At 37.1% G+C, this 26,258-nt stretch overlaps 1 protein-coding gene across 1 annotated transcript in view; it reads right to left on the bottom strand.

The window, feature by feature from the left end:
* The window catches only part of LOC109072874 (bridging integrator 3-like), a 51,542-nt gene that overhangs the window by 14,122 nt on the left and 11,162 nt on the right, over window positions 1-26,258 (bottom strand). Inside the window, exons 2-6 of the mRNA XM_042762787.1 lie at window positions 23,719-23,767; window positions 21,885-21,925; window positions 18,151-18,212; window positions 15,526-15,662; window positions 9,326-9,366 (exon numbers count right to left, since the gene is read on the bottom strand). Of these exons, the coding sequence (XP_042618721.1) occupies window positions 9,326-9,366; window positions 15,526-15,662; window positions 18,151-18,212; window positions 21,885-21,925; window positions 23,719-23,767 (330 nt within the window). The remainder of the gene's footprint in view (window positions 1-9,325; window positions 9,367-15,525; window positions 15,663-18,150; window positions 18,213-21,884; window positions 21,926-23,718; window positions 23,768-26,258) is intronic.

Below are 26,258 nucleotides of genomic sequence, written 5' to 3'. Positions count from 1 at the left end.
GTCCCCATTGACTTCCACTACATAATTTTAACAAAAAACTTATTTTATACACACATTCTTCAAAAAGGGACCAACAACTGTTTGGTTACACACTTTCTTCAAAATATCATCTTTAACATTACACATAACAAAGAATTTTATACAGGTTTGGAACAACTTGAGGGTAAGAAAATGATGGCAGGATGTTAATTTTTGTATGAACCGTCCCTTTAAGAAGACAAGTCAACAAATGCTACAAGCAGAATAAATTAGTGTGAACTGTACATAAAACCATTTGTAAATTCAACTGATTTACAAAAGATTTACACAAATTTGCTATGTTTGTGTTATGAAGAAAGATTATATTATACCCACAACTCAAATTAACATAAACATCTAAAGGCTGGCACACACTACCAGATTTTTTAAACATAACGATAAAAATACAAATTAAAAAAAATCTTAGATTTAATAGTTTTGTTCCTATAGTGTGTGGAGTGCTGCGTTGTGACCATAACAGAACACAAAACATAAAATGATTTCACTCCCAAACAACCAGTGTCCCTACTGTGAACTCTCGCTAAATTTCTCATGGTTAAATATGACTTTAGAGTAAACAAATGGCGGACGATGGGCAAAAAGAAATGGCAAAAATAGTGTTCCAGCCATATTCCATTTTCTAGGCCAATGATATGACCGGAGTCTTCATCTTATAAGTTCACATCATTCTAAAACGATCTATTCATTCCTTCAGGTTTTAAACTTAATTTGAGCGAAAAACTACATAGTGCGCCACAGTCTATATGGAGAGGGAAATCAATACAGTGCGTTAAACACAGCAAACCACAACGTTTGTTCTACGACAGACAATTGTTTAATAATGTGTTGAGGAGGTTCATGCAGCATTAGCCCATTTTAACAGGATCACTTAATTACACAAATGCCATGGAGGCATTTCATTTGGATTCTTTTATTGTTTCTATTCCAAATGAAAATATAATCTCTGGGTGAGAAGCCTGGTCTCAGGAAACTAAAAATAGGAGAACTCTAAACTGTAACTTAGCAACAGAGTCGGCCGCTTTGGTTTGAGGCCTGACTGCGTTTCGACTTTGCATCGCATGGGAGCACTGAGGAATAGTACAAACACATGACCCACACCGTTTTGTTCTTTGTAACTACTGAAAAAAGTGACTTACTTCGCAAAAGCTATGAGCCTTGAAGTAGGAGGACAGTTTTAGGGTCAAGGAGCTATAAATGTATGTTCTTATGTGCACTATTTGGGGAATTTAGGTGAAGAAACTCCATACGGTGCATCTGTAGGTCTTCTGCAGTCGACTGTGCGTTATGCATCTTCAAGCTACATGAAAAATGTTACTGAAATAGAAGAAGATGCAATGTGTAAAGTGGCCTGCAGATAAACTGAAACGACCAACAATGCAGACCAAATTGCTGACTTTTGAGGTTGTTAACCACTGAGTCTACTTAAATAAAATAATTGGTCATATTAGCCAGATGTTTCAAGAAAATAATTCTGAAAACACCATGTGGGGAAGAAAAAATTTAGATTAGACAATAAAATAGAAGAAAATAGCATTTGCATTTAATGTAATGCACTTCTGAGAGAAACAATATTCAGGAAAGAATGTAGCAGCTGGAGTTTATAGAGACTTTATTGGATCACAAGTGTAAACTGAACGGCTGAACACATGATTTATGCTTCTGATAACATTTTTTCATTAGGATAATGAGCACTGATGATAAAAGCCATTTAATAACTGATGATGTGAACTTGCAGTTAAAAAGATGAAATAAGTTATTAATATTATTAGGGCCCTATGATTTCTGAGATGTAGAAAACGCGAATGGATTTGCAGAATCCAGTCATAAAAACAGAATTCACAGCGAAAAAAACCCCGGAAAGAACGCGGAATGTCACAGAATTTGTCAAATTTTGAATGAATTAATCAAAAGTAGGTCATTACAGTTAAATCAAATCGTGATATGGACTAGTATCTGTAAATATTAAGCCACAAAAGTCTATTTAAATATGAATCCTGCATGTTCTGCGTGTCTCTGTTAATGAATGACGCAGACGCGCGGTTTCATTTACTAACGTTCCATACATACATAAGCGTGCATGACATGACAAACACATGAAGAACATCTCCAGAACTGCTCTGAGAGTCACTTCATGAGCATCTGACCATTTGATTTGTCATATCACATACACAGAACCGTAAAGGTATTCACGGCAACCCATCAAAATAAAAGTCCGGTTTGACTTGATCACAATTTTTCAGTAGAATGTACATAGTCTTCTACTACTACTACTATTACTACTACTAAAATGAAACAAAGATTAGTTGAGTTGAGTAGGGTTGAGAAAATTTAAATGGAAGGGAAAAAAAATCAGAATCCAGAAAAATTAAAAAAAAAAAAAAAATATTCCAGGAATAACATTAGAGATTGTCTTCAGCTGCTTTCTGGAGATTTTATGGCAATATTCTCTGTAAAGTGGCTTAGTAGCAATATTTAACCATTATATGAATTACTTAAATTGATAGTGCACAGAAAAAGAGAGACATTTTTATTTATTTTGCTTCTGTAAAGTAACAAATATAAAAGCCTGTTATTTCATTTTGTAAAAAACATTTTGTCTTTATAAAAATTACAAATAAAATTTTCTCAGACAATATAAATTAATCTTTAAAAAAATATATATTGGCCCATTTACATTTCAGGAACTGGATAATGGTATTCTGTGGTCTTTGGCATCAGAAAGTTTGCATTAAGATGTAGTGGATTAAGATCAAACTGTAACCAGCTTTTTGCAAGTTCAAACCCTGTGAGAGGTGATCCTTAAACTTTCTCCACCTTTGGGTCAAATTAGTAAAGAAAGTGATGAGCTACAGAGGTGAAAGTGAAGGAAAACTACAAGAAAAGAGGAGAGAATCAGAGAGAGAGAGAGAGAGAAATAGAGAGAGAGAGAGAGAGAGAGAGAGAGCGGCACAAAATAAAGACAGAGAGAGAGAGAGAGAGAAAGTGAGCAGGCTTCACCATGCAGAGGTCTGTTAAGACAAGCCCTAAATTGTTTCCCACAGGAAGTAAAGAAGGGAGCGGCACAATATCACTGTGACAACGTCACAGGACCCAGCCCCACAACCCACGCGCACCCTCTATTTATAAAACACTACCTTGGCCCAGTGACTCTCCTCTATCGCTCTTCTTGGCACGAATGCCAAGTGTGTCAACTGTATAATACATCATACAAACGTAATACTAACTTAAAATGACAAAATATATCTAAAATAGATATTCATTATATTATGGCCACTTTCGTAGCAAAACACAACAAACTCCAATTTTCTCTTCCCCTTTAAAAAAGAAAATTAAAAGGTTATAAACACCCAACCAGAGGTGGTGACAGCATCAAAACTCAACTAACATGTAAAACAAATTTATCCAAAAATCCATAAAATAAAATAAGGATTTGGCTTGCTGAATGCATGCATTATATTGGACCGTAAGATCAAATCTACCATGAGTGGTTTATTTAGGATGCATATAAAAAAAAAAAAAACACTGTCAAACATAATCAAATAAAACAACAGTAAAGATAAAATAATACAAAATACTGTTTAATAGATGGCTTTATCGTGTGTACATTTCCTTAAAATCACACGCCATTATATTATAATTTGTATGACTGAAACCTAAGTCAGTAATCACTGAAAATCTTGACTGCAAGCAAAACAAATTTTCATTTTTGGGGCAATGACCCTTCACATACGCATAAGCATCATCTATTTATCTACATCTACCCACACTATACTGGTAAAATAAAAACTTGATCATGTTACAAGGAATATTCCAGGTGGAATTTGCATCTTTTGTCCCCTGAGAGCAGGTTCAGTGCAGGTTAGTGCCTGCTCTGTCTATAATGACAGTTTACGGGTGCTGTTCTTGGAAGTAAGCGATCTAAAAACACTCGCTGTAATCTAGACGGACGCTTCAGACGGACTAGAGGACGGCCCGTCTGACTCGGCACAACCCAAACACAAGATCATGTGCCTGTCCCGTCTAAAAGCTCTCTTGATGTTTCGATGAACATCCGCTTGACTGCACACACACACTTACACTCCACCTCGCTGGTAGGCTGTATAATTTAACACCCGTCTAGTCTGGCTGCGGGTGTGGTAGCCGCTTGACAGAGAATGACAGAAATAACAGTTGGATGAAGTCGCAGTCGGCTGTTTGCAACAGCGGCACACACACACGCAGCTCCGTGAGCCAAACCAGAGTCTGGACGGGATGACCGCTGCAGCTACCCGTGCTCCTGTCCGCGGGGCAGCGTGACAGTATGTCTGTGCAAGAGTTTACAGAGTTCACTGTACTGTGGGGTGTAACGCTGGGTGCTTTGTCATGCCTGAGAACCGAGGCCTTTATTATAGATTTTCTATTTCTAAAAATCAGAAATGGAAGTTGGTCCGCATGTTTGACCAGCCCTGTGTATCTTTTAAGCATGATAGGAGACTCTAAACACACCGTATGGCATCTCTCTGCTTGTATTTGACAATGCCAGGGTGTTTACTAGGGTGGTTACATACTGGCCCAAGTCACAAGAGCCCACCCAAGTCTCGATACATTCTGGTATCTAGTTATGGCTTGGGTTGCATAAGTTTATGGGATTGTTCCACCCATTTTATTGTCTGGAAGGTGAAAACCATAAAGGGATAGTGCAGGCAAAAATACTGATTGAATATTATGTCATTATTAATTTAAACCTTTCTTCTGCAAAACACAAAAGATGATATTTTGAAAAATGTTTCCATTTTCTTGTTTTGTGTGTTGTTGTTTTTTTTTTGCATTGTGTTATTTTTCTGTTCTTTTTTTGGTTGTTTTTTTGTGTGTTTGTTTTATTAGTGTGTTGTGTCTTTTTTTTGGTTTTGTTGGTAACACTGTACAATAAGGTTCATTAGTTAACTACTTTAGTTATCATGAACAATTCTTCTACAGCATTTATTAATCTTAATTTCAACATTTACTAATGCATTATTAAAATCAAAAGTTGTGCTTGTTAACATTAGTTGTGAATTAGCATGAACTAACAATGAATAACTGTATTTTCATGAACTAACATTAACAAAGATTAATAAATACATGTAATAATAAATGTATTGTTCATTGTCTGTTCATGTTAATTAATACATTAACATTAACTAATGGAACCTCATTGTAAAGTGTTTTGTTTTTTGCTTTTGTGATGTGTTGTTCTTTAATATTTTTTGCATAGTTCTTTTTTGTTTTGTTTTGTTTTTATTGTGTAGTTTGTGTTCTTTTGTTTTGTTTGGGGCATTGTTTTTTGTTGAGTTGTTTTGATCTGTTTTGTGTTCTGTTCCTTTTTTGTGTTTTGTTGTTTTGTTGTACGGTCTTTTTTCTTTTTTTGTGTTTTTGTTTTCTGTTACTTTTTTGTGTTTTTTTGTTTTGTTTTGTTTTGTGTTCTTTTGTATTTTTGTGTTGTTGGTTTTGTTGTACGGTCTTTTTTCTTTTTTTGTGTTTTTGTTTTCTGTTACTTTTTTGTGTTTTTTTGTTTTGTTTTGTTTTGTGTTCTTTTGTATTTTTGCTTTGTTTTGTGTTTTTTTTTAGTTGTTTTTTTTTGGGTTGCTTCTGTTTTTTGTTGAGTTGCTTTGGTTTGTGTTTTTTTTTTGTGTTCTTTTGCATTTGTGTCTGCTGTTGTCTGTGCAATGAAAGTCAATAGGGACCATGTATACAGAAAAACAGCTCTAACACAGCTTCTTCAAAATACCACTGTTTTTGATCAACACAAGAAAGTACAGTAAGTCATGCAGGTTTGGAGCATGAGGGTAAGTAAATGATGACAATTTAAATATTTGGGTGAATTATCCCTTTAAGTCCGATCACTTAAAGTATTCTAAAAGGACTAGCATCTCTCTTCAAGAGGTATCTCACTGTAGCACATTGCAGGACGAGTTAAGCACCCAAAGCCGAACACTAACTGTTGGGGATTTAAATAAAGCTTTACATATGACCAATAGTTAGTGGTGTTTGCTAAGACAATCATCACTATTAGTAAGACATCTCGCCATGACACATATCAGAAAAACAACATTCCATCTTGATCAACAAAAACTTCAATGAACCAACTCAAAACAACCTCCCCCTAATGCATATCGCCCAGCAGATATAATGGAGTGCTACTCGCACGATTCAAAACGGTTGCTGACTTCTGTTAGCGCAGACAAAACACACACTCAAAGGCATGCACTCACCTGGTTTAGAAATGAGTTATCACATTAAGAGATACGACATGTGTCTGAAGCCATTAGAGTTTCAACAGCTTTTCAGAAGGATCACATTATAAACACTTTCCATCCATGAACACTGGGAGAACAACGAGAGACGCAGAGCTATTCATGCACTAATGGAATCTTGTCTTTCATGGTATCTTGGCTTATGGCTGATTAAATGTGTTGCGGCGCAGCAGAAAACAAAGCCGGTGTGTTTTAAGGATTCCACTGGAGGCGAGGCTAAAAGAATGCGGTTTTGTTTAAAGCTAAACATGAGATTTCCAGCATGCTTGATATGGATGCACACTAACTTTAAGAGTCAAAGCTCTAAAACATCTGTGGGTGATGCTCACAAAAACATGCCCAGGTCAACTTTCACTGACAAATTATATTTTGCATGAAGAAAATATTTTTTGGAGCATTAACATTTTTTTTTTTTTTTTTTAAACATATAGTGGCATTATCCCATTATCCTTTTTAATTCAATACTGTTCCTGTTTTTTTTTTCTTAATTCAAGGCAGTGCAACACATATTGCCTTGATGCATTATTCTTCAAATAACACATTTTTTAAATTACACAAAAGATTGTTTTTTTTTTTTATTGTTGAATTTTATTAAAAAAAAAAAAATAAAAAGCTCACAAAGCTGTATTTATTTGATCAAGTTTTTATTTGATAAACACAGCAAAATCAGTAATATTGTGAAATATTATTACAATTAATGTTATTTATTATTGTAATGGCGAAGCTATGAAGCTATCAGTCTTCAGTGCCACATGATCCTTCAGAAATCATTCTAATATGCTGATTTGCTGACATTTATAATGTTACAAATGATAAAAAAAAAATCAGTGGCCTTTATAATAGAATCAGTGTTCAATATCTTTCAATATCTACAGTCGCTTTCAAGCAGTCATATTTGTTAGTTTGCGGAAGAGCAGTGGTCAGCTGTAGGTTTGCATGTGTATGCGCAAAAGTGTGTGTATGCTGAGCAACATTTACTCTTCTGTTTAAAGCCTCAACTGTGCTCGTAGTATTTGTGTGTACATGAGTGTGTGTTTCTGGGCTTGAGGCCACAGTAAGAGCCTACACACACGTCCGCCACACACCCACCAGCCAGCGGAAATGAGAACCATTCCATCCTGCCACCAAACACACACACACACACACACACACACACACATATACGACTGCAACACACACCCCACCAGAACATACTTTCTATCCATCTTCCTCTGACTCGCTGTCTTTCTTCACACACGACCACTATACGGCTTCACCAGAGCTGACCAAAGTAATAAAAAACAAATATAATTATTTCTTATATAACTGAACACGAATCAGCACATCCTTCAGGAAAGAAAGTGGAGTAAGCAGTCACTCAAAGAATCCTGAAACGCACACACACACACACACAAACAGGGGCGTTTGTTAGGAGTGTCTCCACACCCACTCCTCTTCCTAGTCGCTCAATAAGGCCTGCTTCCTGTTCCGGCCCGTCCCACGAGAGGACGGAGGCATGGAATAGTGCTCATGGGGGCGAGAGAGGAGTGGAGGGGCGGACAGCCAAATAAACTTTCCTCCAGACGCAGTCTTTCATTCAGGACAGACCTGCAGCCATCAGAGCAGTTCTCATATAACGCTCTGCGCTTTTAATGCGCACAGCTGAGAGGAAGTCTGGCGACCTGAAAGTGTCATTAACACACCTTTCACATATTCATTAATTGCAGCAGCCTGGCTGTAATTCTGTTATGCAATAAGCATATCAGTTCCGACTGAAATAGAATAGCACAGATTTTTTCCTCCGAGGACGCGCAGATAGATTCCAGGTGTTTAAAGACAATAACACAATTCCAGCCAGCATTCATAACTATCTTCAGATCACACATATATGGACTGTTAATGAATGGTGATTCAAAAAGGCATAAACAATTCCAGGACAGATGTCCAGTGGAAGATGAAGCCTCAGTTGGAAAATATTTGAAGTTCAACACAAATTTTTTTCCATTAAAAAACAAAGGAATGAAAGAGACCGATAAAGCAGCTCTGCTCCAAATCCCGAGCTCCAGCACTGTCTACTTCCTACATTAGCAGCATACTTACCCAAATAAAAGCACAGGTGACTTTTACATCAATTTCAGCAATTTCACACAAGACACAAATTACTTTACGTGTGAGACTTAAAGGGATAGTTCACCCAAAAATGTCTAAAATCTTGTCATCATTTACACCCCTCAAGTCATTCCAAACCTATATGAGCTTCTTTCTTGTGTTGACCACAAAAGAAGATATTTTGAAGAATGCTGGTAACTAAATAGTTGATGGTAGCCATTGACTTAAAAAAAAAAAAAAAAAAAAAAAAAAAAAAACTATGGATGTCAGTGGCTACTGTCAACTGTCTTTGCTTTTTTCCCCCTCATTGAGCATAATTTGGCATTTGAAAAATTAGAACAGAATATTACATATAAGAATACTTAAATTTTTAACGGTTTCTGAAGTTAAAGTGCACTTTAACTTAAGTGCTATGTGAAGCTCATGTAAGAAGTAACAGTCCTCTGCACTTCTGCAGTTTGTCTGTGCGTATATCTAGCGGTTGACCGATTTATCGGCAAAGTCAATATATAGCATTTGCCGATATTTAGGATATATATATATATTTTTTTACAATTACTGGTAATGATGGAAATGTGTTCCTGTTTGGCCGATAAATGTCAGAAGCGCAACTTTTATTTTGACCATGGTGGGACTTTTTTTTATTTTTTGTGACAGAATTTTTGGAGCTTCAACATTGTGGCCCTCCATTCACTTGCATTATATGGACTCACAGAGATGGATGATTTTTCAAAAAAAAAAAAAAAAGTTTATGTTAATCTGAAAGAAATTCATGTACATCTTGTTTGAGTATGTATATTTGGTGGAGCATCCCTTTAGTCTGTTAAATAGTCTAAAGCCTAAATTTGTCTAAATAGCCAGTTTACTAGTTTTAGCGACAGAACCTGCTTTAAAATGTTTCAATAAAGAGCAAAAAGAGCACTCACTTTTTCAAAGGGTCGATCACGGTCTTCTGAATCTGATTGACCTGCATAGGCAGAAAAGAAAAACAAACAAACAAACACATTAGCTGAAAAAATAAATAGTTAATATCACAGCTGAATGACAACCATCAAAATAAATTACATTGATCATTACGGTCGAACACAACAAAACAATCAAAATAAACAAATAGCAACTGCTCAGTGAAGCTAATTGGCAACAGGATCTGACATGACCCCCACATTTAAAAAGATCAACAGCTGTCGCCGCTCCCTTTCCATGCGAAAAGTGTTTGGCGTTCAAATGAGGAGTATGGAGAAAAGTTAGTGACGTTGTTTCTTTATTGTGCTCCTGGCGTGAGGAAAGCAGCGAGAAAGACGTGAATATTAATTGCGCAGTGAATGAAAAAGGCTGGAATCGTCGAGGGACGGCACATGAAAGCGCAGCCCCGGCTGGGGTTGAAAACGCTGAAGAGGGTGGGCCGCCGTACGAGATGAAAGTTCTTTGCAAACAAACATTTTTAACAATAACAGTTTATATTCCCCTTGTTCCTCCATGTGGTGTCAGGGCTGGAGAGGAGAAGAGGAGGAGGAGGAAGAGGAGAGAAGGGGGGTGTTCGAGTTAAATGGGTGTAAACGAACGTCGCATTGCCGCCTCAAGCCCCAAACCAACAAAGTCTTAAAAGTTGCCACACAATTAAAACCTTAAACTCGCAAAACATCATTTACATTGCAGATCTGAGAAGTCAACAGGATGTGGTTGGCTGACAGAATGCTAACCTAACCTGGCAAACAATGCAAGAAGAGAGCAAACAGGGAACGTTAAACCAGAACACGGAGAGGGAGGCCGACACAAGCTGACAGGCCCATCAGAGGATCGTAGCTTATGGAGCTAATCAACAACTCACTCGCTATTGAGAGCAGAGTCAGTCACCGAGAGCAAATACAACGCCACCCCAGAACAGAACGATTCATTAAAGATGAGCTAACCTTCTTTCAAATGACATCTTTAATCCAAAAAATAGATAACGAACTAATTATTGACTAAAACTAAAATGTAAGGATGCTGAGTGATGGTTTTCACAAAATGCCTGCCAATGCAGCTCTTCAATAAATAAATAAAAGTGACCCAAATAATTTTAATAAATGTTTCTAGTCTTAATGCAAATGACTGTAAACTCAGGGTTAGTTGTAGCTATAAATTAACTCTAAACCTCACAAACAAACAATAAATAAACAAATCCTAAATTGCTTTCTTAATAAAAGTTTCTAGTTTTAACAAAAACTATTTTAAACTTAGGGTTATTTGAAGTTGTAAATGAATTCTAAACCTAACAATAAATAAATAAAAATACATAAATAGTGATATACATTCCTATACAGATATACAGTGATGTTTACCTTGATTTGTGTTTTCTGCAATCTTATACTTCATCTCAAACATAAGCTTGTGATAGCAGGATTGATTCTGATTGGGGGTCAATGTTTTTAATTGCTCCTCATCTGGAAAAAATTTTTTTTTGAAAGTATTTCCAACGATTTTGTTTCTCTGTGCTTTTATCGTTATAGCTGTGTTGTGGACTCTGCTATTCTTTAAAATTGAAAATGCTTTTTAGAACGATATCTTTATCGTTATCTTTATAGATATCATCCTTGGTGTGAACACTGTTGTCCCCTAGGTAGGAACACACACACACACACACACACACACACACACACAAATATTGATGTTATATTGATGTAGCTGCTTCTTTCTTTTTATAATGAATTCTCGTATTCAGGCATTTAAGCATATTATATTTTTATTCAGGCATTTGAAAAGCAGCAGGATTAAATTAAAACACAATAACCAAACACAGATGAAACTTTAAATCAACGTCCATTTCCTTCTCAGTTGAAAGAGGCAATGGACAGAAAGAAAGAGATACAGTAAAGATAAAGTAGATGGTGGAAATGATGGGGAAATATATCTATATGATGAGAGAACAGCCTGAGGAAAACACTCCAGAGAGAGTGTGTGAGTGAATCAGAGGCCAGAGATCAACCACACACACATACATATACACAACAATACATAACACCCAAAAATACATACAATGCATACAGCGAACCCTGAAAAATCGATATTCCTCCCCACCATGGCTGCTAGATATTAACCATTAAAAGCTCTACAGGCCTTAAAGATGCTAAAACACTACTTAAAAACACCCAGCGCAGGCCTAGAATCAAGCTGCACTTATTACCATAACATTACCCTGCCAATTCACATCCACCCTGGGGGCAATCCATCTCTCCCTCCACCGAGAGGGGAAGATGACGGTTTAGTTATCTTCATATAACACAAATATGATTTGCTTGGCTACCGTGACAAAACCTCTCAATTGGAAGAACAGGGAGTTTGTTGCAGGTTTGCTATGTGATTCATGGGAGTCTTAACCATTCAAGCATCCCAGGGTGGTAATTCACACCAGCACACTGCAAAATGCAGAGCTGAAAAATCAGCTGTGCTAACATCTCTCGTCGCCCACGGATAGAGCACCGTCCGCTTGCCAAGTGCCCATACAGTAGAGTATGAGAAAACGGTGCTCAGGCGAAGAGGAGAGCGCTGTAGAAAGCATTTGGCTTTGGTGAATCTGACAGAGGGGTCAGCGGAGAGCAAGGATATTTGCATCAGGCTTCAATCTGCTATTTCTGAGATCTGCGGATTGTATTACAGCTAGAGGCACTCGCGGTGTGTTTCGTACTGGCAGGTTTGTGCACGAGCGAATATCCACAACGTGTTTGACTGAGCAGCTATTGATGGCTTTGATTATCAGCTGAGGGCAAACACATTCAAAATATGGAGTAAATTAAACTATCAAGAATACAAAAGGATCCATTATGTAAATGGGGCTCATGTAGTCATGCATAACATACAAACCAAGGTTATGCATATATTAAGCTTCAAAAACAAAAACGACGACAAAACACCTTGAAATCAGTCCATGTGACTTTTGAGCTATATTGCAAGTCTGGAGTCACATGATAGCTTTGTATCAGGGACAGACTGAAATTGATGTTGTTATTTAAATAATCTTCCTCTATAGCAAGCTTTTAACTCGAGATCCACTGAGATCAAATCAATAGTTTAGTAATAGTTTTAAATCAACTTTATAAATAAGTTGCTGTCTGCAGTTCACGTGACGGCCACCGGTGTCGCTAACAAGAAAGGTTTCTGAATTCTAAATAAAAGGTTATTTACTCCTATGATGGCTAAGCTGAATTTTAAGCAGTCCTAAAACGTATTTTCTCTCAAAGTTATGATTAGCCATCTGTGCTCAACAGAAAAACTCAATGCAGCAACATGTAGGGAATCAGTCTCCAGTCTCAGTTTGTTCCAGCTCTGTTCACATTACGCAAAATGACCGGTAAACAATAGGTAAGCTTTGAATGGTCAGCAGAAAATGTCAAAGTCGAAACTGTTTGAAGCATCATGTTACAATGCCTGACGGTGGGAGTAGTGCTGTGGCTTGATGCTTCGCCCCATAAAAGTTCAATACATTGGGAATGTTGAAGGGCCCAGTTTCCAGGGCAGAGGTTGTAGGCGATAGACCAGTGAATATGAGCGTTACTCTTCTGACATGCAGTCAGTGCTGAGTGTATCGCTTAAGGGCTCTTAACCACTTTTAAAAGAAAAGACTGACTCCAATGTGGGGAAATAAGATGGAAAAAAGGAAAAAGACAACAATCGGTAGCAGCAGGAAACAGAAGATAGCAAAGCAGAGATGGAACTCATTTGAAGATGCATGTGCATGCTGAGTGAAGAAGGGCGTGGGGTCTGCTGTGAGAAAAACTTACTCATACCCAATCTGCTGGAGGGAAGACAGAACGTACTTCTGCCAAAGTCAGAAACAACTATTTTTCTCGGCCAAAAGTAGAAAATAAACACGGGTTAGAAGGTGTTGCAAGGCAGAAATGAAGTTGGTCCATGGTTTATTTTTGAGACGTACTAAAGAGTCAAGTTAGACGTAAACATTAGCCAGGTTCATATGGACGGTTATTGGGAAGACCAATATAAACAGCTATTGGGGAATAAAAAAGATTGCACAGGAATTTTAAATAAGTTGTGGTCACACTGATGGAATTACGCAGGCCAAAAATGGCTCTTTGACTATTGTGAGCACAGCAGCGATAAAGTACAATTCACACCAAAGTCACTTTCAAACCAAGCTGCTTTCTGTTAATAAACGTGGCCAATTTGAGTGATCAACTTGTTGCGGAATCTGCCTGTGAAAATCTGTCTCGCTTACATGAAGTTTCCAGCTGTGTGGATTCCAATTAAAATGACTGTGAAAGTGACCGCACCTTAAGACTCATTGTGTCTAAAAACATTGCTGTTTTTAAACACATCACACCATGAGCACCATGTTAAGATGCTGGATGAAGGTTAAAACGATCTCTGATGGTGGTGTGGAGCAGTCGGTAATGATCTGGATGGATAACTGAAGGGTTTAATGGATGGATAACTTTGATGCGTAATGTTGGTTTGTCTGAAGTGCAGTACACACACAAACACACACACACTGAATCACATTGAAATCCGTTCTGCAGAATTCCACTAAATTCCCCCCACAATAAGCACAGAAAATATGGAACGTAAAAAACGTTTATAGATTCTGTGTGGGCCTAAAGGTGAGTAAGCCAGATCTAGTGGCGGCAATGTAATCAAAACATAAACATGTCTCACATTCACTTGCTTTTTATGCAAATGAGTACCACTGCCTAATAAAAGACAGCTTACAAAGCCCAAATACTTCTGGTCGAAGTGGGTGCGGAGCATATGATATTTAAAGATGGAAGAAAGTAACTTTTCCCTCATTAAAAAGTTTTAGCCATAAAGAAAAAAAAAAAAAGCAGTAATTAATGAAAATGTTCACTTGAATGGGATTTCACACATATCATATATTTTACATGGAGTGGGTCGCCTCATGGAAGCAGACATTTTGAACTCAGCTAAATATATTACTCACTATTTGACACTTTCTCTCATAGAAAAAAAGAAAAAATCATGACTTACTGCAAATTTTGTAAGGTATCAATAACTGAAAATGTCTATGTGATGCTGCATCCACAGCACTAGGTGTCAGTATGAGGCTAAGACAACATATTGGCCAAAAAAAGCACATCCAAGAAGTCAGGGTTTGACTGACTGAACTCTGCAGAGTTTGGTTGTTTAATCAAACACACCTGAACATCTAATCAAGGGCTGTGTCCGAAATCACCCCCTAGGGCACTACTTGAGGGGACAGCCATTTGTAGTGGTGTACGAAACCATAGTGGACGTTATAGGGTGCACTCATTCCATCCCATAATGCACCGCAATAAGTACACAACCGATGTACACTCAACGGCTAGCGAATAACCATAATGCAATGTTAGTGTTGTGCCGAATGAATTCCTGCATCTCGTCAGAAGATAGAAAGGTATACATTTCTTTTAAATTGATTATTAAATAGTATAATTAAGTTTTACAAAAGCTACTTTCAATGACAGTTAAAGATCTTTTCGTTCTAATGATTATTAAACAGCAAGTACAAACTATGCAAAAGCGGCAACACTTCAGCACACTCAGTGTTCCAAATTCACAAACTAGCTTTCATTCATTCCTTCAAGTCGAAGTATATTAGTGGACTAATGTAGGGAACAGTGAATTAGGGTATAGGGGGCGATTTCGAAAACACAGCAAACGTCTTCGGTATTACTTGAAATTATATGCAGGTGTGTTTTGATTAAGGTTGGTGCTATACTCCACAGGACAGTGGCCCTCCAGGAGCTGAGTTCAATAGATTTGATGTAGAATGAAGCTGGAATGGTATTTGGGGATATTTCATAGCTGTGATTATTGGGGGCCAATTCAGCACCAGCCTGCCCAAGACGACAATCTGGAAATATGCCCAAACCCACAACTGGCATTTCCGGCTCAGGGGAAGAAGAAAACAAAAGAAAAATACAACCCTGGGAGCAGAATTTAGCCATCAAGATTTCAATGGCAGATTTCAAATTGCATACTTCCACTGGGGTCATGTGCCAGCCGAGCAACTGCCATTGAGACCAAATTATTATTTAACAATTATTTTTACGTCAACATAAGTCCATTGAAATTAGTCATAAGCGGAAGCTGTGTTTTTATGCATTGGTAAACATTGTCATTTACAACTGAATCTCACCTTCTCCTGATTGAACGCATCCATTCTCTTCATGGCTGTATCCAAAGCATTCATGGATTCAAGGAAAGCCTGATCTTGCTCACACAACGGATTGCTCAACAAGTCCCCGGAGATCTTCACTGCTGCTTTAGACATTGCTGGAAAACAAACTAAACCAGTTATCATTACAGCCAAAAAACTAAGGAGTGCAGAAAAACTGTCTGAACAGTCCATTTTTTTTTTCCATGTCTGGGACTTGACAAACAGAAAGTGTATTGGTTTAAAACCATCAGCAGTCATCATCTGCAAAGATGGCAAGTACTTAGTGGTTTCAAACATATGGTAAAACAAGACTCTTGTTTATTTCTACATTAAACCACAAATTTAAGGCAGGAAGCATATGCTGGATTTGTTCAAATAAAATAAATAAAAAATAAAATAAAATCTTTGCATTATATGAAATTAATAAATAAGTGCATATAATAAATATAAATTAAAATATTATGATTTTGGAAAATTTATGGATCTTCTTCATACAGGCTCCAGCATTTCTGTGACTGTACAGTACACAGGGCATGGATAACACAAATAATAATACTAAAAAATAATGACGTTAACAACAACAAAAATAACAATTACAACAAAAGTTCTAAAATTTAAATGGAAAACATCCGCATTCATCAAAGTGGGACCAAAATTAAGAAACTTTCCCCTTCTTTCTTGACTTTGCCCCAATTAGCTAGTAAATCAAGTCTTTCCTGTGTTTGGGCTGTGGGGTGTAGAGGGGTGGATGTTTTATCTGGCTTCCTGTCTGGTGTGCGTCTGATCTGGATTGACGCTGACGTGCTCATCTGATCAGCATTCTGAATTTAAGCAGCTTTGGCAGGGAAGGCGACGGACTGTAATTGGCGTTGGCACTATTGAGGCAGGAGCACACGATCAGAGCTCTTTAGTGAATATTCATCATCGGCGTCAACTCTCTAACGACCCCTTCCAACATGCAGAGAACAAACTTGTGAAGCGGCTTTACAAATCTTTGTTCTTTCGCAGGTGTTTTGCCTGGTATCTTATGGATTTGAGTGATTTCTGACCTGCCGAGAGCACGGAAAGTATTTTGATATTCTAGAGGGCTAAATATTTTGACCTTTTGTTATAACTCTTCTAGATGTAAGATGCATGTTTGACTGCTGATGTGCCTCCATGTGGTGGAGGTCTGATGCAGCAAGTGCAGCAAGTGTGGCACACAATCTCAGCTACATGTGCGGCGCGTCTGATGACACTTAGCATAAGGATCTTCCTCGTCATAACTAAGCCATGGAAATTTCACAAAAAAAAAAACTTTGAAGTCTATTAGAATTCTGTGGAAATCGGCATTCACTGGTTGACCCTTACATTAAATATTTTGGCACATTCCAAGGAATGTTCTAGTCTCAGTACAGACATTTGAGGCATAATACCACAGAAAATAACTCTGACTCATGTCTGACTTATTCTGACTTAAGGAGCCACAAGATTTAAAGAGGTCATGAAATGCAGTTTCAGATTTTTATATGTTTCTCAGGGTTAGTTTATAAAGTTTGCAAATTATAAAGTTTGCATCTTACAAAGTACTATGATTATTTGTCGCATAACAAAACACGCTGCATGCATGGATGCAGGTATGTACTGATTTTATTAGTAACACTCAAATAATGAAAAGCTTGTTGTCTTAGCATACATTTCAAAAAAAAAAAAAAAAAAATTATATATATTTTGTTTAAAATACGTCACAAAACAGACCATTGTGAAATGTAAAGAGAACAAACGAAAAATTTATCTTTTAGTCACTCAGGCACATCATTAAAAATAAACTTCAGTGATGCATTTCCAATGCTCGGATCTTTAGGAAGGCTATGCGAAGGTTTCTGGAGATGCAGAATCTTTAAATCCACTGACAGAACAACATCTGAGTTTGACGGTCTTACTCTTAGAAAATAAAAACAAAAATACTGGAGTTCTGAAATTTGCATTATAACTGATTCTGTATAACAGAATCAATGTTTTTTTTAGCTTCTATCCAGTCAGAGCATGTGTTTGCATCAGAGGCGCATGTTTCTGCGTGAGTTTGTTGTGTTTGGAACGACTTGAATAGTATGAACGTGTGTGATTTAGTGTATGATGCACAGTTTTTCCTCTGTATCTACTTAAAAAGTCTGCAAGGGTATGATGACTAGTGTTTTAAAATCTGATCAGATTTTAAATTGCGTCATCCACATAGAAAAGTTTTACTGTAACCCCAGTTTAAAGGATTTCCTGTTAATCGGCATTGTACAAAAAAAAAGAAGGTTGTTTTACTGGATGCAGGACATTGCTTTAATTATGCTATCAGTGGCCCAAATTGTAGTACTTTCAGCTCTGTAACACACTTTAAAAAATATTAAATTAATGTTCACTGAATTCTTCAGATTTCTGTTAATATCAGAGAAGAATATTGAAAAGTGAAAAATTTGACAGTTCAATGCAGGTCCAGTGTTGATGGAAGCTTATAGCTTGATTTTACCAATTTACAACAGTATAAGGTTTCCTTTTCTATGAGCAGTAAAAGCAGTTATATTTAGATAAGAGTCAACATTAGCAGAGAGAAGAGGAATCGTCACAACCACAAACCTAAATCAGCCTCTGTGCTTTTCTTCATGTCTTTATGCAGCTTCTTCGTCTGTTCTTCCAACCTAAAACAAATAAACATTTTAATTAACAGTGCAATACTACCATATTTTACATTAACGTGTCTTTTTTTCCTCAATTTTCTTCACATTTTTACAGAAATTCTGCAATGCATGCAGATTCTCAAACGTGAAAGTATCGAGTATAGAACTCATCTGCCAGTATCCATTCATGTTTCTGTAGAACAGTAACAGTTCCTGAGAGGCAGAAGAGATCATTCACAGGGTCTTTCACAGGGTTGATCCATTCACACCCGCTGGGGCTGTTAACAACTGCAATTACCGCACTATTGCATCCGTCTCGTGCTCACACGAGTGTGTGTTTGCGACGCTGATGGGGGAGCTCTTCATTATAATCAATTAGGTGGAAAATTAGACACGGGCTGAGGGACTCCCTTGAGGCACCTCACACTGCACTTATTACAGCAATTAAGGAAAATGGAGAACTGGGGAAACAGTGGTGAAATTGGTAATTTTATTTTTATTTCTGGCTGTATGATATAAAAGAAGAACTAAAGAAAGCAAAGGTGGAAAGAAAAGATTGTGGGAAAGTATACCACCTTTATATCAGGACGCAGAAAGAATGAAGAAAAAAATAAACAACTGATGAAAAGAATGAGGAGGAGGTGGGGAATCATGGTTAACTGGCAAGAAATGGAAAGAGAGACTCCTAACAAGATGAGATAAAGGCTCCATTACAGGTGCTAATCGTGTAGCATTGGCCCAGCTGCTCCAGACGGCTGTCATGTGAACATGCTAGCAGTATGCCTCCGATGAACATGTGAATGGCATTTAGAGTTAGCGCAGGTTACAACCCAACACATTAGCACCAAACCCCCAAATTCTGACGGAGGAATAGGGGGGGCAGAAGAAGGAGAACAGACAGTGCATTGTGGGGCTATGACTACGTGTAAGTCTTATTGGCACAAAGTCTGCATTTCCACGCAAAAATGCACAACAACAATGTTAATAAACCGCTCGAGACATAGTGATTTTACTAGTAAAGAAAAATTTTAATTCTGTCATTTACTCACCTTCATGTTCATCTTCAAAACACAAATTAAACTTAAGGAAGGTATTTTTTATGAAACCTGAGAAACCTTGAAACTTTGACGCTTCAGAAAGCTTATGAAGACATCATAAAATTAGTGGTTTGGTTTAGAAAATGATCTGAATGATGTGTCTGTGAATCAGACTGATCCAGTTCTTTACCTGAACTCATTTATGTGATCGCAGTGGTAAAGAACACATTAAGCCACAATACAATGAAAAAATAAAAATGGGGTGGAAACTATTTTCACTGAAAAATTGCTAGCAAAGTTCACAAACAATTACAAAGAAACAGCAAGTAACTCCTTGAAGTAGAAAAACATAAATTGTATTTTCTTGTAAAACTTTTACAAATGTATGGCTTTGAAAAACTTAGAAAACATGGTAGAAAATAGAATTATGGACTATTTTATGGTGTTATTATGGTACGTTTTTTAAGCTTGAAAGTTTTAGGCCTATTCACACCAAGAACTAGAAATATAAAGATAACTATAATGTTAACTATATCTGTGTCCACACCAAAGCACGAGTCCACACCAAATGCAGTTTTGTCATCTCCCGCTTTAAATGCTTGAGCTCTTTAAAGCAGGATTGATTCTGATTGGCTCTCAATGTTTTAATTGTTCATCATTTCATGAAAAAAAAAAAAAAAAAACTGCTGTGAAAGTGATTCCAGATATAATTCCTCTGTGCCATTATCATAACAGTTGTGGTGTGGACTCTGCTATTCTTTTACATTCAGATTTATTTTTAAAACTATATTGTTATAGTTTATCTTTGGTGTGAATGGGCCTTTAGTCTTCATTCATTGCAACTGGAAATGGAAAACAGCAACTAGCTCAATCTACAAAATATCTTCTTTTGTGTTCTACAGAAGAAAGAAAGTGATACAGGTTTGGAAATACTTGAGGGTGAATACATTTTAATTTTTAAAACTAAATGAATGAATGAATGACTGACTGAATATGGATCAATGTAGTGCACCCCCTCCAGTACCACAACCATGAAAGTGTTTCACGAAGACAACGGGCATCACATACTCGTGGAGTGTGTGTGGTTGCATAATAGGTGGTATTCTGATAGCAATCAAACCAAAGGAGCGGCCCTCTCAGACAAGAGTTCAGGCCCCTACATGTCCGTGCCCACACCGCAAGTGTTTGCGTGTCTGATATATGCCTTTCAACACTTTGTACCGGGACTCCACCTACACAAGTGAAACCAAGGGGACAGAGTAAGGTGAGGCGCTAGAAAGCACATACATCTCAACAGACGACCTCCGACCTGATGCAACAAGACAAGAAATATATGATAAGCAGGCAAAACAAACCAGTTTGGTCCTTAAAACTACTAAATGACTCCATGCTGGGGTCAATATCACAAAATAACATGTCCAGATCTCACAGGTGAAAAAACATGTATATGTATGAATAAAAGAAAGCAAAGGAGGAAAAAAAAAAAAGAGCGGGAAAGTATATAATCTTTAGCAAGGACACTCTATATAGGTCATGAAAATTGTATAACAGATATATATATTTTTAGCTTCTTTCCAGACAGAGGTCATTATATATAAATACACACACACACACACACACACACACACACACATATATATATAGAAGCAAAGGTGGAAAAAGAGTGTGGGGAAAGTATATAACCTTTATATAAAGGTCAAATAGTAAGGTCATATAACACTTGTATATATGTACACACACACACACACACACATTTATTCATGGATTAAACATTAAAGCCACATTACTGTATTTTTTTCTTGTAATTTTCAAAATTACACCGGTTTTATAAATGTTATTTTGGTTTTATTATGAGTAAAAAAATTAAGTGAAAAAATTAAGTTTAAATGTTTTTATGTTGTCGTACTTTAAATAATCAATATAAATTATTTTACATTCATTTAAATCATCATTTTTAATCTTTGCATTGAAAAAAAATACTGTATTGTATATGTGTGTGTGTGTGTATATATATATATATATATATATATAGAGAGAGAGAGAGAGAGAGAGAGAGAGAGAGAGAGAGAGAGAATATTGCATTGTAAATATATGCATTTCTTTTTAATTTTGGGGTCTACTATGACCTAAATATGTTCTTGACAGATTTTGTGAGATTTACCCATTCTCATTAATCATAACCCATGGTTTACACAGTCTATAGAGTCCTGAAGTGCACTGGCGAAGGAGGTACAGGTCTATGCATGAAAATACATATGAATTAAGGCTGGAGGCATTTCAGTCATCTCACATTGAGAGCGCTGAAAACCCTGTAACCACGCTTCCATTGTGTCATACACAAGAATCACTTAGCTTTTGTCACGATTGGGGAGAAACAAATGATGCATCAGGGTCTCGTCGACAACGTCGCAATCCTTTGGAACACCTCGACTGGCGCCACGGTTTTGATCAAAACAAAAGGTTTCAAATCCGATGCCGATCTATTTTTAAAATCAATGTACTACTCGGGTTTGCTCTTGTTGGGAAAGCAAATATCTGTTTCGCTGTCGTCTTTTAAGTGCAGTCTTCTGCTGGGCAATTTCAGGCTAGCTAATGATACTCAGAAACATTCAGAAGACATCGAATAAAAACAACGACATTGGACATGTCAACTTACTTTTGGAGCTTCTCATATTCCCGCTCAAAGTCCCTTTCAACCTGTGGAGGAGACATGTGGAGAGATATGAGAAGAATGGATAGAAAGATCTCTTTAAAGAAGTGTGTGGGCAAACTGCTCTAGTTTTCTACAAGCGCTCTTGGGTGTGTAATCATAAAAACACAATCTACAGGGCAAGTCAAAAAACGTAAAGCCAGTAGAGGAAAAAAAAACAAAGTGAGCTGGATATCAGTTTGGGACGTTTTAGCTATTAGGCGAGATCTCTAAAGAACGCCAACGAGATCAAAAGAGAAAAAAAAAAGATTAAGCAAACAGAACAAGCTGAATCTTTCATTTGGAAATCAGCAGTTGCAGGAGGTCCTGTAATTATTGCAGTGGCCTTCTGTTGCCACATTAGCTTGGTGTCCATGCCACCCTACCGCTGTGTGTAGGGGGTTAATGATGCCATAATTGCAGCAGTAGGGGTTCCTGTCCTGTGGTTCGGTGGGCAAAGTCTGTAAATAAACAATATTTGGGAAGGCAGGCAGTCGGTAGCCCATTTAGAGCCGTGTGTCCGGCCTGTGGCCTGCCCACTCATGGGTGACCATGGAAGTGTGGTGTAACAGGAAAGGAGGCGAGTAAGGGAACGAGGTGATGAGGGGAAAATAAGAAAAAAAGATGTTGATTGACCTCCCTAAAACAAGGAAGAGATCAGGACGCCCACAACAGAGAGGCGCTTATGAACTCACAGTTGATCTATTCAAACAATGACTCCATCACCGACCACAGCACTGGAGTCAACTGGACCAGAAAACTAAACCTTTACATTTGCTGGAGAGAATGTGAGTGGCGTGTGCCTGAGAAAACTTGTCGAGGCAATGCGAGTGTTCTGTTGCTAGTGCTGCGTTGTAGCTACTGTAGATATTTGCATATAAAACCAATTCAAAAGATCACATGCTCAAGTCTCTTTGAAATTCTGCTCTCGAGCATAAACGTAAACTCTAGAGTTTAACTGTAAAAATCCCATTCATTTGCTCCATAGCGGAACTGATTTCTAACGAAAAATTAAAAACCTACTGTGAGGTCTGTCATCGGTTGTTAATCAATGGTATATATGCTTTTATTGAAGCCATCAGCCATATACTTGAAATTTTAAATAATTTTAAAGTGTTTAACAGCAGATTTCCAGGTTGAAAAACTGCATTACCCAAGATAATCAGCATCTTTAAAAGAATAGTTTTATATTTCTCTGTCATTTTTAATTTGATTAATGTCGTACACAGTGCTTCGTGGGATGATTTGCTTCATGGAGGAATTTTTTTTTTTTTTTATACAGCACTTTTGGTGAAAACTTGCAATAAATAATTAGATTTTAAAAGTTTTGGTGTGCCAACTTTTTCCTTTTTGGAATTTCTTTTAGTTGGTTGAGCACTGAGCATTTTGTCTTTTTGTGCACATTTTTTTTTTTTAATTTATTTTATAATCTGATAATACTTCATTCTTTGTCATTAAAACAATTGATGATTCCATTTTGTTTTCAAATTGTTTTCAAATAAATCTAAAATTATATTAGTAAATACAGTTAATTATATTAATATTATTTAAGCATAGTTGTGTTTGTTATATAAAATAAATATTGGCTTTATACCATCTCTCCAAGATTTTGGCATCATAAAAAAAAAAAAAAAAAAAAAAAAAAAAAAAACACCAGTCAAGCACTTATCACAAGCATTGATGGAAGAAAGGAAGAGTGTTCAAGAGACATGTATGAAAACAGTATTATTTTTGCAAATACATTTGCAAAAATCACAAGTAAAAGTAAAAAAGGAACAGAAAAATCCTGTGGATTTCTTACCGTTTTCGAAACAATCTGTTTCCTTGGTTGTCCGATTTTGAAAGGAATCCTAGGAAAGAAAAAAAAAAGACAGACAGACAGACAGACATAATTATAAGGTGGATTACATTTTGAACAAAATAATACATTTCATTACATTAATTTTATAACATTAAATACAGTTATAATATTTAATTCTCCTGAGTCCATTTTTATTTTCAGAAGAAGGCTCAATGTTTCATTTACAGGTCATGGTATTTCATAGACAGTTTTGAGGTTCACTATGAAAACCCCAGCAGCTAATCAAACCACCTCATATGGACCACATAAATCCATCTCAGAAGCCATCAAAGGCAGATGCACGCAATTAGAAGTGGCTGTCGGCGCTGCCACAAGTCTTCCTGTGGTCTGCCGGGGGGGTGAACTCTACATGTGCACATCTTACACACATGCACTTTCCTGTGGTCTGCTACTGCAAGCGGCCATTCGCTCTGCACACACATGTGCAACACACACAGCACACACGTGTGCAACACACACAGGTCACCTTCAAGAATGAACCCGAATAATGAGTTCACATGTTCTCCATGAATCGTAAGAGAGTTTATACTCAGGAATGGCTCCAGTTCGGCAGTGATTCCACTAAATATCATGACCAAACTCTTCTGAATTTCTTTAAAGTTATATTTTGGTTTTATTAAAGAATATTACTTTAAGAACCACAACCAATTCACAGTCAGTCATTAGAATGTTGACTTGATTCATTTAAATGATTCAGCTCATAAGAATTATATTCACAAGTCAAGAAATATAGAGTCCAATTTTTCTCTTTCATCACTTTCAATTAAGCAAGAACAACTTGGCCAAACCAATCTATTTCACCATGACACTGCAGATTTTTTACACTTTATCAACATCTGGGGAATAAAGCAGATGTTCAAGAATGGTTACCACAATGAATCTCTCAAAAATCTTTTGCCTCCAATATATATATTTTTTTTTAATATTGGCTATAATTGTATGAATTTTCATAGAGTAAAAGTGCAATCGCATGAACCATTGTTTAGTAAATTTCCGTGGGCGAACTCCAGTCATTTCAGGAATCCACACAATCGAGACTTTTGCATGCGGCTGAAAGATTTAACCAGGCTATGGGTTCACATTGGTCACGCAAAATCTCCATGTTGTCTAACTGCTTGGTTTAATGTGAGCCGTGCTTCATCGATACACTATTGACAAAAGACAAGGAACATTTTTTCCTCGCAAATTTTTGCTTGACCACATCTTACATTTTGGGCTTTCGTAATTAATTCGAACAGTAAGTGTCAGATAAGCCTATAAATGAGTTCAGATCTAATAAATCAGCCTTTACAGGAAGTATGACAATCAATTTTCACAGACCTCAGCGGATCCTAACCCCGACACCCAAGCCCTCTGGGTGTGAAGGTATGTTAACTTTGGTCTGGTTTTCTGTCAATTCAACAAATGTAAAAAAAATAAAAAAAGAGGCTGATACGCCTACAGGTCGTCCTTCGGTTGAGTCACAACGGTTGGTTTTGTCTCCTGATAAAATCTCACTCAAAGAACTGTAAAAGGATCAACTTGTTTAATTTGATACTTTATTCCATTATCTTTTCTAGACTAGTTGTGTTGTTGTTAACTGTCAAGTTTAAAGAGTGGAAGGTGTCAAAGTAATGCTGTTTGGAACTGAAGAACTTCATTCTGGTGAATGGATTTCTGAAGTTAAATCTCTCAAAATCAGGAAACTAGTTCACTACAAAAGTTCTGCTGAAACTGTATTATTTCAAAGCACACCATTTACATTTACATTTAATCATTTAGCAGACGCTTTTATCCAAAGCGACTTACAAATGAGAACAATAGAAGCAATCAGACCAACGAGAGAACAACAACAGTATGCAAGTGCCACGACAATTCTCAGTTAGTCTAGCACAGAACACGTAGCAAGGTTTTTTTTCTTTTTTTTTTTTTTCTCTTTCAAGAATAGTATAGACAAGAAAAGGTAAGTGTTAGTATTAGTTGGTCAAGTGCTGGCGAGAAAGATGAGTCTTTAGATGTTTTTTGAAAATGAGTAATGACTCTGATGTTCGAATTGAGATTGGGAGGTCATTCCATCAGCCGGGCACAGTCCAGGAAAAGGTCTGTGAGAATGTTTTTGCAAATCTGCATGACCAGGTCGTTGTAGCAATATGGTCTGTGATGAGCCATCACAACTCCTAGGTTTCTGGCTGTCCTGGAAGGAGTTATAGTTGACAAACCCAGCTGTATAGAGTAGTTGTGATGTAACGATGGGTTAGCTGGAGCCACCAGCAGTTCAGTCTTAGTAAGGTTAAGCTGAAGGTGATGGTCATTCATCCAGCTAGAAATGTCACTCAGACAGGCTGCAATGCGAGCAGCTACCATCGGATCATCTGGTTGGAATAAGAAGTAGATTTGAGTGTCATCAGCATAGCAAAGAAAAGCCATGCTTCTGAATGACAGATCATAATGAAGTCATGTAGATGGAGAAGAGAATTGGTACAAGTACTGAGCCTTGAGGA

Source organism: Cyprinus carpio, chromosome A8 (genome assembly GCF_018340385.1).
Source record: "Cyprinus carpio isolate SPL01 chromosome A8, ASM1834038v1, whole genome shotgun sequence".
Lineage (NCBI taxonomy): Eukaryota > Metazoa > Chordata > Actinopteri > Cypriniformes > Cyprinidae > Cyprinus > Cyprinus carpio.
The sequence above is the reverse complement of the archived record's forward strand: the minus strand, read 5'-3'. Positions and strand labels throughout refer to the sequence as shown.